Source organism: Molossus molossus, unplaced genomic scaffold (genome assembly GCF_014108415.1).
Source record: "Molossus molossus isolate mMolMol1 unplaced genomic scaffold, mMolMol1.p scaffold_m16_p_6, whole genome shotgun sequence".
Lineage (NCBI taxonomy): Eukaryota > Metazoa > Chordata > Mammalia > Chiroptera > Molossidae > Molossus > Molossus molossus.
In genome coordinates, this window is record NW_023425399.1 from 11,078,543 (window position 1) to 11,097,039 (window position 18,497).

Genomic DNA, 18,497 nt, shown 5'->3' on the forward strand with positions numbered 1-18,497 from the left:
AAATAGAGTCACAGAAAGATGTTAATCATCATCAGCCATTAGAAAAATGCAAATTAAAACCACAATGCAATATCTCTACACTTCTATCAGAATGGCTAAAATATATTAGTGACAGCCGGGCTGGTGTGGCTCACTGGTTGAGTGGTGACCCATGCAACAAGAGGTCCCTGGTTCAATTCCCGGTCAGGGCACATGCCCAGGTTGTGGGCCCGATCCCCAGTGTGGGGCGTGTAGGAGGCAGCCTATCGATATTCCCTCTCATTGATGTTTCTATCTCTCTCTCCCTCTCCCTTCCTTTCTCTCTGTAAAATCAATAAAGAAAAAATATTTTTAAAAAACCCCCAAAACACCACCAAATGCTGGCAAGAAAGTGGAGAAACTGGATCACCAACAGAAATGTACAATGGTACACACACTCTGGAAAACAGTTTGGCAGTGTCTTAAAAAACTAAGGATTCAACTACCATACAACCCAGCAGTTGCACTCCTGTGCAAATTTTATCCAAGAGGAAGGAAAGGACTCCTCTAGGCTCCGACCTACAGATGACGCCCCACCCTGGGAGAAAATCAAAACAATGTTGACAGCAGCGGCGGTAACAATATTTCCCACCGAGGGAAATATTGCTGTGTGCCAGGCACTGTGCTGAGACCATGAAGTACATTATCTCATTTAAACTTCCCCACAGACCTCTTGTCTAGTAGTGACTCTTATTAGCATCCCTATCTAGAGGGGTAAACTGAGGCTCAGAGACCGATGCTCCAGCCCACACAGCTAGCGTGAGGCAGAGCAGAATTGGAACCCTGGTCCTACTAGTAAGTGCTTTAGCCCTCACGCTGTCATTACCGCACAATTCACAGGTGTCCAAACAGTGCCAGGGCAGATTAGGCCAGTTGGCCCGCATCACCTAACTGGGAAACCAGGCTTCATCCAGAGGACAAGCCGCCTTCAGACCGGAGTCCACTTCGTTAGTTATTGTGCCCAACTTGCCCTGACTCTTCCCGGCCTCTTTCACCCAGTCCCGGGGCAGGCACCACCCTGTTTCTCCCAGAGGTGTAGGGAGAGGGCGGGCCCCACGCGCAGTCCCTCCCCGGCCCCTCCCCCGGCTTTAAGTGGGCGCGTGGGCCGGAGCCCGCAGTCCCGGGCTGGCCTCTGCCCCCGCGATCGCACGGATGGCGGCGCTGGCGGCCTTGGCCAAGAAGCTGTGGAGCAGCCGGCGGCTGCTGGTGCTGCTGCTCACGCCGCTGGCGCTGCTGCCGGTGGTCTTCGCCCTGCCGCCCAAGGTAACGCCTCCTCGGCCTGTGAGCTCCAGTCCCGCCCCCCGGGCAGCGTCGCAGGCAGGACCCTCTCCGCCTAAGCCTGAGACTGGGGACCGCTGAGGTCCTGGTCGGGACAGATTTCACCAGACCCCCTCTGCCGCCTCCTCTTTATCTGCTGCTGCGAACGCCCCTAACTCCTTCCCCCCTTTCCCAGCTGCAGCTCGGAGCCCGAGGCCACCCAGCTTTCTGCGTCTTCTCCCTTCCACGGGGGTGATTCCTCCTTATTGAGCTCTAACTACAGGCTGTTGCACACTTCACTTGGTATTCACAGCGAACACTTAATGCCAAGCGGTGTGACCTGGGGCAAGTCACTTACCTCTCTGGGAAATGGTAGTGCCAATCCATAGGGTCGTAGTGTATATTAGATGAGGCAGTACAGTCATGTGCCCGGTGAGCATGAGGATGTTTGGGTAGCATTTACGATGATGGTCCTGTAAGATTGCAGTGGGCAGAACATTTTCTATTGCCTAAGTGACATGTAGCCATCCTGCGGTCACAAAACACAAGCCAGTTTAGAAAACACTTACTAGGAGCAAGGTGCAGCCCTAAGCTTTGCCTTATATATTTCGTCTCATTTAATCCTTTCTTCTTTTTTTTTTTTTTTTGGTATGTTCCCTTAGTGGGAACCGAACCCGGGACTCTCTGGTCAGCAGGCCGATGCTCCAACTGCTGAGTCAAACTGGCCAGGGATAATCCTTTCTTTTATTAAAATATTTTTATTTTTTAATTACAGTTGACTTACAATGCTGTATTACTTTCAGGTGTATAGCCCAGTGATTAGACATTTATATAACTTATGAAGTGATCGCCCCCGGTAAACCTGTACCCATCCTCATGTGTTTGTGGTGATGCCAGTCATATAAAAGTACAGCTCATGCAATCATGGACAGTACGTAATACTTTTTTTTATATATATAATTTTTTTATTGATTTTAGAGAGAGAGGAAAAGAGAGGGCGAGAGATAGAAACATCGATGAAAGAGAACATCAATTGGCCACCTCCTGCATGCCCCCCACTGGGGATCTGGCCCACAATCTGGGCATGTGCCCTGACCAGGAATCTAACTGACGACCCCTTGGTGCATGGGTCGACGCTCAACCACTGAGCCACACCGGCTGGGCACAGTTTGTAATACTTGATAATAAACCACTATGCTACTGGTTTATTCATTTACTATTGTCAATATAAGAAACATCCACACCGGTAAAGAACTTTTTAAGTTGAATTTATTGGGGTGACCTGGGTTCACAAAGCCATACAGGTTTCAAGTGTGCAACTCAAAACATCATCTGCACACTGCATCATGCCCTGATCACCCCAAGCAAAGTCTCTCTCCGTCCCCATTCCCCCCTCCACCTCATCCCCACCCTTCTTTTCCTCCCGCTATTACCACACTGTTGACTGTGTATGTGTATATATGTTTTTTGGCTAATGCCTTCACCCTCTTTGATCCAGTTTCCCCAGCTCCCTCCCCTGTGATAGCTGTCAGGCTGTTCCGTGCATCCATGTTTCTGTTTCTATTTTGTTTGTCAGTTTATCTTAGTCACTGGATTCCACATATAAGTGCGATCATATGGTATTTATCTTTCTCTGACCAGCTTATTTCACTTAGCACAATAATCTCCAGGTCCATCCATGCTGTTGCAAAAGGTAAGATTTCCTTCTTTTTTACGGCTGTGTGGTATTCCATAGATAATTTTTATGACTTTATTTGAGCCAAACCGATGACAATTGCTGGGAAGCAGAATCTCAACAGACTGAGAAAATGCTCTAGAGAATGGTAATTTTACAGTTTATTTGATAGATTAGACTCAAAGGAGGCGACATGAGGGGGTGTTCATGAACTTTATTGGTGGTAGATTAGGGAGTTGGGAGACAGCACAGCGGGGACATCTCTGAGATTGGATAAAGATGGAGAGACACATGCTTCTTTTACACTGGTGGGTATGGGACAGTTAACAACGAACATTCACGGCACTTGGACATGGTATTCGAAGAACCAGAGAACATGAGGGGCTCATGATCTTGTGCTCTGGTGAGAAATTGTGCCTGAGGGGTCTGGATATTCTGACATTCCAAAGGCATCTTATCATAGATGCAGAAAGACAATAGACAGGCTCACTTGAGGTCAACAGTGACCTTTGTCAAGGAAGCTACGTGCCCAGGACATGATTACCTGCCGTGACTCACTTTTAGTTAGGAATTTTTATGTTCAGTTCGTCCTCTGTGGTTACGTTAGGTCTCTGAGTCTGTAAACCTCCATGCAGGCCTCCCTAGGCTTGTCAGCTTTAGTCTGTGGCCCCTTTTTGGCCCATACTAGATTATACTTTTGATTGTTATTTTTTTTTATTTTTCTTTTTTATTGATATTAGAGAGAGAGCGAGGAAGTGAGAGGTGGAAACATCGATGAGAGAGAACATCGATTGACTGCCTCCTGCAAGACCCCCACTGGGGATCGGGCCCACAACCTGGGCATATGCCCTGACCGGGAATTGAACCAACAACATCTTGGTGCATGGGTCAACACTCAACCACTGAGCCGCTCTGGCTGGTTTGGCTCAGCGGTTAAGAGCATCATCTCCCATGGACCAGAGTCCCAGCTTCGATTCCGGCCAAGGGCACGTACCTCGGTTGTGGTTTGTCCCCGGCCCCGGTTGTGGTCATGCGGGTGGCAACCAATCAATGTGTCTCTCTCACATTGATGTTTCTATCTCTCCCTCTCTCTCTTTTCCTTCCTCTCTCCCTCCAGCTCTATCTGAAGATTAATGTAAAAATATCCTCAGGTGAAGATTAAAAAATAATAATAATAAGTTTGCACCCTGGCCGGGTGGTTCAGTGTCAATGTTTCTCTCTGACATCAATGTCTCTCCATCCCCCCCCCCCCCCCCCCCGCCGACTCTCTAAAATCAATAAGGAAACATATCCTCAGGTTGGGATTAAAAAGAGAAGGTTGATGTAAACAGTAAGCGTGTTACGCCAGCAGAAACTTCATACATCTCGTGTTTACGGTCCCTTGATTATATCATAGTCCCGTGTGCTTGATCTAATCTCGTGTCGTTTGTGTGGTGACCTGCTGTACAGGCTTGTAGCCCCGGAGAACTAGGCTAGACCACGTAGCCTAGGTGTGCAGTGAGTGGGCTGTGCCACCTTGGTCTGTGGAAGTGCCCTCTGTGATGTTTGCACAATGATGAAGTCGCCAGAAGAGACATTTCTTGGAACATATTCCCGTCGTTAAGTGGTGCATGACTGTATATGTAAACCTCTTAGAACTAAGCCTGGTATACAGTAAGTGCCCAATAACGCACCTATGGGACTTAATCCAGGCACCTTGCATGATGGGGACAGCCAAGTGTAACAACACGGACTAGGGGCAGCGCTAAGCTTTGTGCGTGCTTCATTCAATCCTTTCTTTTATTAACATATTTAAAATTTTTTTCAATTACAGTTGACATGCGGTATTATATTAGTTTCAGGTGTACAACCCAGCGATTAGACTTTTATGTAACTTATGAAGTGATCACTCTGATAAATCTGGTGGTACCCATCTGACCATACATAGTTATTACAATATTATTGACTATATGTATGCTGTATTTGACATCCCCATGACTATTCTGGAACTACCAATTTGTGCTTCTTAATCCCTTCACCTTCCCAGTGCCCCTCACAATGAGGATTATTTACCCCATTTTCCAGAGAAGAAAAGTGAGCCTCAGAGAGATGAAGTGACCTGCTCAGAATCACACAGCAAGCGGCGGAGTGGGGCTTCGGTCCCTAGCCAGTCAGAACCCAGAGCCCGAGCTGTTTCCAGACTCTCAAAGAAAGTCTTGAAGATCAAGAGAGATCCAGACTGATGTCAAGGGTGTCAGATGAAAATCACTCCCATGGGGACTGACAGGAGATGTACCACAGCATTCTGTGGGGTCCCTCACCTGTGCCCAGTCCGTCTGAGGCATCATGGGAGGGCACTAGGTTGTTTCACCATCCCTTAATGAGATAGTAAACGTTCATAAAAGTAAAAGTAAGGAGAGGGTGAAACTTAGAGGTGCGTTACCCAGCACCCACCAGCAGAGACCGGGGAGCTGAGACAGGTGTTCAGAGAGGGCTGCCTGGAGGAAGGGGCCCTCCGTGGGCCTAGGGAGTGAGGAGGTGATACTTGGTGGTACCGAGGGGATCCAGAGCTAATACCCAAGCAAGTCCCTTAGTGTGGAATTATACAACTAGACTTTCCAATTAGACTTTCTTGACATAGAAAAGGAAAACAACAAATGCTGGAATAGGATTCCATCCAGGTGTTACGGAGCCTGAAGTATGTAGTATTTGAGGGGCTCTATGTAAGCAAAAGCATACAGATGTACAAATGCAAGATTCAGCGTGGGGTCTGGGAAGGGGGTGTGAAGCTTAAGCTTCATTAGCTGTACAGTGAATCTCCTCTACAAACCCCGGGTGTACAGGTAACGGGAGTGCCTGTAACCCCTGCGATGGTGGTAGCCTGGTGAGACATGTTTTATTGAATGCTTAACTCTTACTATGTGCCAGGCACCATGCTAAGAGCTTGGCAGGCATTGTTCCATAACCAAGGAGGCAGCTGTTATTAGCATCCCTATTGAACAGGTGAGCAAATGGAAGCTCAGCAAGGTTAGGTGACTTGCCCAAGGTCACACAGCCTATACAAGTCTGGAGTACAACGTCTAATCATTGCACTTTATACTCTTCCCTTCGTCATAAATGAATGAAAATCTCCCCCTGGTTCCCTACAGATAGAAGGCACCCTCTGGTGGCCCTAGATGTCACTCACAAGGAGGCAAATCTGGCTTTTTGGGAGATCTTAGCCTCCTTCAAAATCTCTATCAGGCGGGTGTGGCTCAGTGGTTAGAACATTAACCTGTGTACTGAAGGGTCTCAGGTTCGATTCTGGTCAAGGGCACGTAACTGGATTTCGGGTTTGATCCCTGGCCCCCATCAGGGCGTGTGCAGGAGGTGACCAATCGTTGTGTCTCTCTCACATCGGGGTTTCTCTCTCTCCTTGCTTTCTACTCTAAAAGTCAATGGAAAAAATATCCTTGGGTGAGGATTAAAAAAAACAACAAAAGAAATCCTTATCAGCATATTTGATAAATGTATATTTATTATTATTATATTTTTGGACGTTAATAACTGACATGTTTCTCAATCTAACGCACAATGTGAGCAAAAGCATCCTCAGGAAGCACGGAACAGAGAACGTTGCTGTTTGTATTGATCTGTGACGTACATTTAAAACAGAGTGGGTTTGCTAGGCAAACATCGCTTGAAGACATCTGCGCAATCGTCATCACCGTTCACTCTGTGATAACTTCTCCAAACGAGGTCTGCTGGTCTGACAGCCACGTGCTGGCTGTGCAAACGGAGCTCCAGAGCCCTGTCCTCACTGCCCGCCCCCACTCCCAACGTCAGATCGCCGCTTCCTTGTCTCTCACACAGACATTCTGGGAGCACCAGTGAAGCTCGTGTTGTACATATGGGTTCCCAGAAACTTTTGAAAAATTGCAGATATCAGATCAGGAAAGATGTCTGAGGTGCATGGACATTGGCCCCTATTGGGGTCCTGGTTTTCCAGTTTGATGTTGCCAGGCCACTGTGGCTCTGAGGTCCTAGGAGTCCGATTGGTCGAATGGTTTGGTTCTCATGCACCTGTCCCCCGGAGTCTGGTGAGCTGGTCTTCGGGGAGGCTGGGGTTAATCTGCAAGGCAGATGGGAGGGGGAAGGAACAATTCTTACATTATGTCCTCCAGACTCGGAACGCTGTCAGCAGGGATGAAAAGGAGTGGGGTGCACTTCTGGAATGCAATGGTTGCAATTTTCAGCGCCACTGGGGATCTGGCTCTTGCTACAAAGAGGGCTGGAGACTTAGGAAGTCAGGACGCTGCTGGAGGGACCGCTCAGCTTTCCAGAAACGACTATCCTGGCAGTTGGAGGTTTGGGGGCTGACCTTGGGCAGCTAGTGGGGACAGACGAAACGATTAATGCAGGCTTGCAAATAAGTGCCAGCCCCATGTGTTTGCACAGAAGTCTTGCCCCCTTTCCTGCCCTCCACCCACTGAGAGCAAACTTAGCTGATGCGGGGCTGGGTCCACCGGAGGAAGAGCCCCTTCTCCTGATTTGTACAAGGGCATCAAGTCTGGCTAGCAGCAGATTTGTTGGGGGTGGGGTGGGTCTTTTTAGGGGATGGTAGTACACCTGTGAGATCAGAGGCCCAGTGTTCTCACTTGCCTAATTCTCAGGTGGGGCATTTGGGAGGGTGATCAGGAAAACGGTCATTTCGTTCCCAGTTTTGAGTCTTCGGGGTCAGAACTGGATTCTCATTCCACATACGTGTCCTGTGACCTTGGGCAAGTCATTTTACTTCTCTGGGCCTCCGTTTCTTCATCTATAACTTCGTCATAATATCACCTTCCTCCCTGCTTATTATTTGGGCCTAGTGAAATCATGTTATGTCTGCAGCATAGCTTCTTACCTTTTTATTCAATGCGCAAGGTGAGTCTCAACTCTCCCACTCCGCAGACAAGGAAACTGAGACTCAGAGAAGTTAAATGATGGAAACAGCATGGGTTTGAGTTGGGAAGACCTGGGTTTGGGTTTTGACTCTGAAACTATGAGACAGGGGAGCCTGGGTTGGAGACCTTGCATTGATGAGCCTCAGTTTCCTCATTTGTGAAGTGGGAGGACTCATACCCTCCCAAAGTGCTATTATGAGACAATTAAGAGAAGGCACAGAAATTGTCCAGTGCAGTGCTAAATATATATTTTTTTAAGCACTTTTTTTTTTTTTTATCCTCACCTGAGGGCGTTTTTCCATTTTTTGTTCAGATAGAGTGGGAGGGAGGGAGGGAGGGGGAGAGAGAGAGAGAGAGAAACATCGACGTGAAAGGGACACATCGAGTAGCTGCCACCCGCACGACCCAACCAGGGCCGGGGACAAACTGCAACCGAGGTACGTGCCCTTAGCGGGAACTGAGCCCGGGTCTCTCTGGACCGCAGGTCGATGCTCTAACCGCTGAGCCAAACAGGCCAGGGCTGCAGTGCCAAATATTAGTGGCAGTTTATAATAATAATAATTTCTCATTTTTTCCCATTTGCCATACGCTGTTTTACACGCCTTTCACATTTTAGTTCATTTGTTCTTTACATAAGCCATCAGAAGCAGGAATAATAATGATCTTCATTTTTACAGAGGAGGAAAGTGAGGCACAGAGAAGTTGGGTAATGTTCCTGAGATCACACAGCTACTAAATATTACTTCCATCACTTCTTCTCTTCTCGTGGTCCTGGGTTTGGCAGACGGGGGACCAGGGTTCTGAGAGGCCCTTGAGTCTTCCCCTAATAGGAATTTCCCTGGGGAACACCCCCCTACACACACACACACACACACACACACACACGCACACACATAAACCACAAGTTCAGCCTTGCGGATCAAACACCTTCTCTGACCAGATACTGCCTAGTGCTTTTCACTGGCATCATCTCCTTGAACCCCAGAAAGCTCGGACACCGAATTTATCCGCATGCACCCCCAAAATGGTCTGGGGTCTGATTTGGTTTCCATCACCCAAATATCACTCACAACATTTTGCCAGATCCTCTTACCACTTAATTACCCATGCCTATCACTTACTTATTTTTTATGTTAATGTCTTAGTGCGCCCCCTAAAAAAAACCATAAATACAATGACTTAGAAAAAATACCATGTCGGGATCGTGTATGGAAAATCAGGATCACGAATGACTAATGAAAGAAAACTAGCAATACGTAAATAAATATCCAGTGTTGGCTAATTCTGGCTACATGCAGCCTGCTTGAAGCTGAGGGCCTGAGACCTGCCCTTTCTTTGTTGTAAAGGGAGAGACATGATCAAGACAGGTGTTCAAGTCAAGCTAGTACCAAACTGAGACTTTGTTTTGGAGGGAAATTGAAGGACGAATCAGAATTGGAGCAACCTTGCTGTTTTTTACTGTCCTTCTATGAATGGTCCAGTGTTTTCCAGAGCTGGCCTCTTTTACTGCAAGAAATATTGGACTTGCAGCCTGTATATATGTATCTACGCCTTGTTGGAGATTCACCAGGTTGGCTGTCAGCCCCTGGTTTCTTGGTTCCCTCGTCTGTAAATGAGGGGCTACATAGATGACCTTCTTTCCACCATGCCACTTGGTGACAGATAAGTAAAGGAAATCTCCTTTGGTTGACCACCAAAAATGTCCATGTCCCACTCCCCTGACTGTGTGCCTGTTACCTTACATAGAAAAGGAGACTTTGCACATGTGATCAAGATAAGGATCGGTGTGGCTCAGTGGTTGGAGTGCAGGTCCTGCGCGCTGAAGGGTCACAGGTTCGATTCCCGGTCAAGGGCATGTACCTGGGTTGCAGGTTCATTCCCTGGCCCTGGCCAGGGCGCGTGAGGGAGCGGAGGCAACCAATCGATGTATCTCTCTCACATGGATGTTTCTCTCTCTCTCTCTCTTTCCCCTCCTTCCTCCCTCCCTTCTGCTCGCTCTAAAAAAAATAAAAATCAATGGAAAAATTTTTCTTAGGTGAGGATTAACAAAACAAATAAAAGATAAGGATCTTGAGTTGAGAAGATGACTCTGATGATCTGGGTGAACCCAACATAATCACGTAGTCCGTCAAGAGGGAGGCATGAAGGCCCCAGAGTCAGACGGGAATGTGATGCGAGCCCATAGCCAATGAATGCAGGCAGCTTCTAGAAGCTGGAAGGCAAGGAATGGATCTCTTCTAGAGCCTCCAGAAGAAACCAACCCCAAGGACACCTTGGCTTTAGCTCCTTGAGAATGATTTCAGACTTCTGGCCTGTAAGGCTGTAAGAGGAAAAGCTTTGAATTCTTTTGGTTCTGCAAACCTGCCAAGCTTGTTTCTGCCTCAGGGCCTTTGCACTTGCTCTCTGCCTGGAATGAGCTGGATCCTTCTGGTCCTTCAGGTTTTAGCTCCAACGGGTTCTTCTTCTGAGAAGTGCTCCCTTCTCAAGAACACTTGCCCTCCCTCCCCACAGAACTCTCTTTCAAAGAGCTCCTGTTTAATTTCCTTTGTGGCTCATCCCAGTGTTCGTGGTCTGCCTCCTCCACTGGGCTGTGAGCAACGGAAGGGTAGGGCGCATGTCCGTCTTGTTCCCAGCAGCATCCCCCGTGCCTAGGACATCATCTGACACATAGTAGGTTGTCAGTAAATAAGTGAATGAACGAGTTTGAACTAGAACCCAGGTAGCTCTGATTTCAGAAGACATGCACTTTCTAAAACCTGACTCTGACCAGTCCATGGAAGGTCTGAGCCGGAACCAGTGCGTCCAGCCCTTGTTGTCTTCAGCTGGGCAGACAGACTCGGGGGGAGCGCAGAGGGGCTTTTCCAGCCTGCGAAGGCAGGTGGTCCCAGAACCCTCACCTGTGCCCCCACCATGCTGTCTGACCCCGGCTCGCACAGACCCCTTGACCCCGGAGAGGCTCCTCTGAGGCCCTGCCAACTTTCCACTTTGTCAGGGCTCCCGCCAGGTGTGTAAACAGGCCAGCGTGATTCCCCGTGATGTGGCAGGGACCAAGATCATGTTTCCTGACCGGGCTCAACAGGACAGTGCCCTCTGGACTGATGAGTAGCATTTTCTGACACCCCTAGACACTGAAGACACAGAGTCAGCACCCTGGCTATGCTTGACCTGGCCGGGGCTGGGGAAGAGTCACACATGTGTGCCCGAACCACTCTCTCTAGCGGAGATTCATCAGGGAAGAGACACACAAGGCCACATTGCCTCTTGACAAGTCATTGCCCACCCCCCAGCCTCCATTTCCTCATCTGCAAAGTGGGTATAATGAAACCCACCTGCTGGGAAGACATGCCAGTGCCTGGTGCATAGTAGGTGCTTAGTAAAAAACTGTGGCTGTTGCTATTATCTGCAAAATAGGAACACCAGGCTCTTGGCCATGTCTACTTGTCCCTGAAATTTATAGGGGGAAGGGCAGCCAATGAGAATGAACCTGAGCCAGAGTGGGTGGGGCTACTGATGCACAGATCAGAACAGTGATCCCGGCTAAAGACACTGGAAAAGGGCTGAGGAGTCCAGCATGCCCCTGCCAGCCAGCCCATTGGTTCCCCTGCCAGTGTCCCTTTTGCTCCACTCTGCCCTGGTGATCCTCAGCAGCAGTCTGGGCTAAAAGGGGAATTTGATTTCAACAGGATGAAGCTCTCCTGCAGGAATGTACTGGTCCCTGGGAGGCTGCAGGAAGTGAATTCAAGTTTGTTGATGCCCTGGGCCGCATGCCTTATTCATGCCCTCTCCTCTGTCCCCCAGGAGACCCTCCTGAGAGCCACAGTCAACACCTCTCTCGTGCTTATTAAGTGTCAGGCACGGCTCAAAGCACTTAAGATTTGCCTACCAGCTCATTTATGCTCACCACGGCTCTGTGGGGCAAGTGATGTTATTATCCTCATTCACAGTTGAGGAAACAGAGTGGTTTAGTGACTTGCCCAAGCTCCCAAGCTTGAAAATGGCTGAGCTGGGATTCAAACCCTGACATTCTAGCTCCAGAGTTTGTGCTTTTAGCCATGCTGTGGACACAGGAGTGATGGACCCATTTTACAGGTGCGGAGGCTGAGACTCAAAGAGGTGAAGCCACTGGCCTAGCACCTCAGAGCCACTGGATGAGTAGTGGGGCTGAGACTTGAGTTCCGTGGAGGCTGGATGGGGTGGGGGACATCAAGGAAGGCTTCTCAGAGGAGAGACATGTCATTCTGACACTGTTTGGAGTCTCAGGGAGCTTTCTGAAGACAGGAACTAACAATGGGTGGTTAAGCATGATGGATAGAAGCTTGGGTTTGGCTGCTGGGGTTCAAAGCCTGGCTTTGTAATATGCTGGGTGACCTTGGCCCAGTTACTTCACCTCTCTGTACCTCAGTTTCCTGATCTGTAAATGGGTCTGATAATAATGGATGATGGTTGTAAAAAGGGCTGAACAAATGTTGGCTGCCTCCATGGACACATCGCCTCCTGTGTTCTGGGCTCTGGGAAACGCTCTCAGTCAGTGGTTTGCCAGCATTTTGCTCCCCACGGGACACTTGGCATTGCCTGGAGACATTTTTCTGTGGTCACAACTGGCAGGGGGCGGGGTTCTCCTGGCATCTGGTGGGGAGAGGCCAGGGCTGCTAATAAACATCCTACAACAACCAGAACGACCCCACAACAAAGAATTCCCCGGCCCCAGCTGTCAGTGGTGCCGAGGCTGAGATCCCCTGTCCTAAACGCGTTCACTCCTTCCGTCCCCCAACGAGGCTGGGAGGCAGGCACGGAAAGGAAACTGAGGCCCGGGGAGGGGACGCACTTGCCTGTGGGCACGCAGCCTGGCAGAAGGCCTCCCAGGGTGGAGACGATGTGGAAATGGAGGGCGTTCCAGGCAGGACAAAGCCGCCCGGCCTCCCAGCTGGACTCAGAGACCAGCTTCGGGCTCCGCCGGACAGAGCTGACCGGCCCCCTGCCCTCCGGGCTCTCGGGGTGGGGACAGTGCCTGTCGCTTAGGAGAAGTAACAAGGGGAACCGTTGTTCCCTGCGCCCCACAGCCCCGCGTGTCCTCTGTCCCTCGCTTTCACATGGGCCCACTGGCACCTGAGGTGGGGGGAGGGGAATTCTTCCTGCTCTTTTTAACCGTCTCCGGCCCCTTCTACGGCCCTTTGGACTTCTCTGGGCAGGGCTGGACTCGGCCGGCAAAGCCACGGCGCTGGAGCAGGGCGTTTGCCGGCAGAGTCCGGGAACAGGTCTGCTGTGCCCCCACCGGGACCAGATCCTGGGGTGTCCAGGCATGGGGGGCCTGGCCGGGCCGATGCACTGCCCTGCCCGCAGCCCAGTTCCCACCTCCTGCGGGGGGCGTTAGGGGAGACTGAGGTCTGTTCCCCCAGGACCGTCTCACCCTGCTAGGCTGGCCATCAACCTCGGAGACCGGGCTGCTTTCCTGCTCCTGCTCCTTTGCTGCTGTGGGACCTGCACCTCCTCTGGAGGAGGGGTCTGCCCAGAATAACTTTCTGCAGGGAGGAGGCATGAGCCTTGCTCTCCGCTTCCTGGCTGTGTGACCTTGGGCAAGTTACTTAACGGCTCTGTGCCTCAGTTCCCTCCTCTATAGTATGAGGACACTAATAGGACCTACCTCACAGGGGTGTTGTGAAGATTGCCTCTTACACAGAAAATAGTTTGGCTGCGTCTGGCATATATAGGGGCACTAGAGAGTTTGCTACTAGTATTGTTATTAGTAGTAGCAGTGAGATTGTTATTTGCATTACAAATGAGCCCATGGATTCAGGGTCTGGAAGGGCTTTATAGGGGATGAGGCTTGTACCCGAGTCCTCCTGGCCTCCTCCCTTTATTCATCATGTGAGTTCTAGGGTTCTCGGCACCTCCTTTTCCTCCCCTGTGAAATGGAATAAGGGTATTTCTAAGAGCTGGGGAGATTAAATTAGATAGTGCTTCTTCAGAGAACAACCTCAGTGAAAATGCCCTTGTCATTCATTCCTATTCCTGGCCTGAAGCCTGCAGCCCCAGAGGCCTGGAAGTGAGGGGCTGTGGGCACGGGAGGTCACGGGAGGTCATGGGAGGTCACGGGAAGTCACAGGGCTCTGGTACGCCACAGGCCGGGCCTCAGGAGCAGGGCCCCTTCCCCGGCACGCCTCTGCTGTAGCAGCCCCCGGGACGCCAGAGTGGGGTGGGAGGGTGGGAAACAGGGGCAGGCAGACCCCAGTGCCCAAGGGAAATCAGGGAGAGTGGTGGGCACCCAGGCTGCGGCCTCAGCCGGCCCAGGATGAATCCCGCTGAACCAAGACCTCGCTCCATTTACCCCTCTAAGGGACACAGCAGGAACCAATAGTCACTAGTCCTTATGCTTAGGGAGCTGACATTCTCGGGGGAGACATTTATTTTTTAAAATATGTTTTTATTGATTTTTTAGTGAGAGAGGAAGGGAGAGAGAGATAGAAACATCGATGTGAAAGAGAAACATCGATCGGCTGCCTCTTGCACACCCCCCTCCAGGGACTGAGCCCAAAACCTGGGCATGTGCCCTGACTGGGAATCGAACCGGTGACCTCTTGGTACAGGGGTCGATGCTCAACCACTGAGCCACACCAGCCGGGTCGGGTAGTGCAATTTTAGAGCCAGGAAGGTTTCATCGGAAGGGAACTTTGAATTAGCACCTGAAGGGGATGACATGTGACCTGAAGGAGGTCACGGAGGTAACTCCGGACACACATAAAGGAAGAACATCCCAGGCAGGGCACTCTGCAGGTACAAAGGTCCTGAGGTGGGACAGTGGCAGGTGTTCAAGAAACATCAAAGATATTCCTGGGTCATCGTGACAGCCCCTCCAGGGGATCACATCTGGCCATCGGATCACAGAGAAACGAAGTTGAAGAGCCTCAATTTAAAGGCCGATCCTGGCTGGTGTGGCTCAGTGGATTGAGCGTCGTCCCACGCACCAGGAGGTCACTGGTTCGGTTCCCAGTCAAGGCACATGGCCCATAGGGGGCATGCAGGAGGCAGCCAATGGATGTTTCTCTCTCATTGATGTATCTCCCTCTCCCTTCCACTCTCTCTAAAAAAATCAATAAAACATAGTTAAAATAAACTTCCACTCTCTCTAAAAAAATCAATAAAACATAGTTAAAATAAATAAATAAAGGCCAATCCCATCCATCTGGCTTCAGGCTGGATTTCACTTCAACCACAGAAAGGCCTCCAAAGGTGTAGGAGGGGCTGTCAGGAGCAGGGGGAGGGGAGAAGCCCTGAGTGGGGCTTTCAATGCACCCCCTCTCACCCCTGAATGGGAACCGAAAGGCCCCCTGGATGGGGACACTGAGGCCCAGAGAGGGGAAGGAGCTGTCCAAGGTCACACAGAGAGTTGTCCTTTTTTTCTGAACCTGTTCGGTCCACCTGGGGCCGAGCCAGGCTGCAGGGGCTCCTGGGTCCACCTCACCCACCTCTCTGACTCAGGAATGATTACTGTGGCCTGGAGCTGTGACCTGTGAGGCACCCCAGGGACACTTAATGAATGTCTGTGAGAGCTGGAAGTACATCATCTGCTAATGAGTTCAGGGTACTAACACACTCCGGTCTGGAGGAAGGGGGGGAGTAGGGGGGGGCTGGCCTCAGAGGTCTCCGGGACAAGTCGCCCTCTCTGCTTTCTCCTCTTTCCCCGTTGAGTCTTAGATGGATACAGGTGGCCTGCAGGTGATTCCTCTGCGTTTCCAGGGTAGGGGGAGCCCTGTCGGAAACCAGAGACCCCTGGATTGGCCCCGGTTGTTGCCCTGAGTCACCCTGGGTGGTTTCTGGTGTCCCCCTCCCTGCCCCAGTTCCCTCCTCTGGAAAGTGGGTGCCCTACAGTCAGCCCTTCGAGCCGGATCAGGCCCAGAGGGGATGTGAAAGGGCCGGTGCTGTGCTGTTGAGTGTCTGCCCGTCACCCCGTTTACCGGAACCTCCCAGGGTGAGGGCAAAGGTCACGACGCTCGCACAGGGCTTAGCCAGGCACCTGCCTATGGCGATTGCTTGGTGAAGGCTGGCAGTTCCCATCACCGTGTCCTCACCACGGAGCCCGCGACTGGGGCCCTGGGCTCAGACCCCCGTGGCGGGATCACGGCGCCTTCCCTTGCTAGAGGTGCGCGTGGATGAAGGAGCCGCCGAACCGCTGTGTGTCTCCGTTTCTCATTCCAAACAGGGTTATGTGAGCCCTGGCTGGTGTGGCTCAGCGGTTAGAGCGTCGGCCCGCGGACCAGAGAGCCCCGGGTTCGGTTCCTGCTTGGGGCGCGTACCTCGGTGGCAGTTTGTCCCCGGCCCCGGTTGGGGTCGTGTAGATGGCAGCCACTTGATGTGTCTCTCTCACATCAGTGTTTCCTCTCTCTCCTCCCTCTCTCCCTCCCGCTCTATCTGAAGATAAATGCAAAAATGTCCTCGGGTGAGGATACGAAGATAAATAAATAAATAAAAAATAAACAGGGTTCCGTGAGGAGCAGGTGAGCTAAGGCGTGTCAGACATGGCTCGGTGCCTGGCAGCGTGCGCCCTCACAAAGGGCGGCTTTTATTCTCCGCTGCCGTTCGTCCTGGAGCCTGTGACCTTGGGGAGGTCACTCGAGCTCTCTGAGCCGCGTGTGAACTGGGGATGGCAGTCGTGGCTGCCCATGGGCTGTGGGTGCAGTTGGTTTTACAAGGGACTCGCCATGCCTGGCACACAGTAAGTGCTCAATGCGTGCAGCCATCTCAGATAGTGGTCCTGCTCTGAGGCAGGAAGGGGGACAGAAGCTTCCAGAACCTCAGGGCTTTCCCTCTGCTGTCCCTCCCAGCTCTCTCAGGATGGGGTAACGTGCATCCTACATTAGGGATGAGGACACAGAGGCTCAGAAAGGGCACCTGTCCATCCGAAGCTTGCAACTTGTGAGCGGTGGACTGAGGTCTGCACCCAGGACTGTGACTCCTGGAGGCCTTGTCACCTGAGCCTCAGCTGACCTCATTTCACTCCCTTTTCTCAAGTGGAGGCCTGGAGCCCAGATGCCTCGTGGCCTCGGCAGAGACGGGTTCTCTTGGGTTGTCTTGTCCTGCCGGGCTGATCCTTTGCCTGGGTCTGCTGTGTGCGCTCCAGACTCGTCTTCCTTTGGGGTCCATGTCTGCCACCTTGACTCATCACCTCCGTCCCACATGGCGGCCCTGAAGTGCCTTACGGATCACTGGGGTGACACTTCTCACACACAGAGGGCCCAGAGCCCGTGAGCCATAGGCAACTCTTTACGTATATGTAGTGTAGCCGGCCGGTGCGGCTCAGCGGCCGAGTGTCAGCCCATGCGCCGAGAGGTCTCCAGTTTGATTCCTGGTCAGGGCACATGTCCAGGTTTCAGGTTCGATCCCCAGTGTGGGGCGTGCAGGAGGCGGCCATCAATGTTTCTCTCTCATTGATGTTTCTATCTCGCTCTCCCTCTCCCTTCCTCTCTTTCTAAAAATCAATGTTTAAAAATGTTAATAAAATAAATAAATATATATAATGTGTGTATATATAATGTGTATATATATACATTATACACACACACACACACACACACACACACACATAGTTTTTTCTGCCCTACATGGCTCCCAGCTCTTTAGCTACATTAACTTATTTCATCCTTACAACAACTCTCTGAGGTTGAAATTCTTAACCTCATTATCATCATCTCCATTTTACAGATGAGGAAACTGAGGTACAGAATTAAGTCCCCTGCTCTAGGAACTGGTAGAGGCAGGATTTGAACCCAGGCACTCCGGCACTGGCTGCCAAACTCGTAACTCGTAGGCCCCCCTGTTTCCTGGCATCGGGCCCAGGCTTCAGCCCCTGTTTCCTAGCTCCCTGTCTGCGGATCCCAACAGCCCCAGCTTTCCCGGCACTGGCCATCTTCCTGGTGCTGTCCCCTTGTGGTGACTCTGTGATGCCACCATTCCTCAGTTACCTGTGAGCAAACTGAAGCTTCGAGTGGGGAAGCCATCTGCCCAAGGTCACTGACGCCGGTAACGGAGCCGGAGCCATGATGCTTCAAACCCTGGTTGACTCTGGAGGCTCCGATCACCTGCCTATGGGCCCTGGGCTGGGGGCGGCGGGAGAATGCTTTGACATTTAAGGCATGGCTTCCGCCTTTCTAGAGTTCAGAGTTCAGGCCTTCGCACCACCCGGCCCTGGACACTACTGGGGAACAGGCCTCTAGTGGGCAGCTGGCCCCAGTCCTCCCCCCAAAGGGCCTGGCATGGTCACCAGTGCCTACCGAGAGCCTGGGGACAGTCCAGCGCCCTACAAAAGTACCTGCTGCTACCCACCAGGGAGCTGGGGGGATGGGGTGGGGGATGGGGGTAGTTTCCAGACCAAGGCTCAGAGAACAGACCAGCTCTCTTTCTCCCGAGAGAGTGGCGGGGGCAAACTGGGGCAATGGGATAAACGTCGCCTTGTGTCTGCCTGGAAGTCATTCCCCAGCTCACAAATTAACCGCCTGATGGAGCGTTTTCCTCTCCCTCCCCGCCCCCAGCAGCCTTTGCCTGCAGACTTTAATCCTGGCGGTGAAGGACCGGCTAAGCCTGAGAAGCTGGATTTCTCCGGCGCGGATGGGGCATTATGAGGCTTCCAGTAAGAAATGTCTGGGTTAGGT

At 51.3% G+C, this 18,497-nt stretch overlaps 1 protein-coding gene across 1 annotated transcript in view; it reads left to right on the top strand.

Moving 5' to 3' along the window:
• The first annotated feature begins 1,151 nt into the window (after positions 1–1,151).
• Positions 1,152–18,497, top strand: part of SLC13A3 (solute carrier family 13 member 3) — a 65,150-nt gene continuing 47,804 nt past the window's right edge. Inside the window, exon 1 of the mRNA XM_036244471.1 lies at positions 1,152–1,281. Within this exon, the coding sequence (XP_036100364.1) occupies positions 1,171–1,281 (111 nt within the window). The 5' untranslated portion in view covers positions 1,152–1,170. The remainder of the gene's footprint in view (positions 1,282–18,497) is intronic.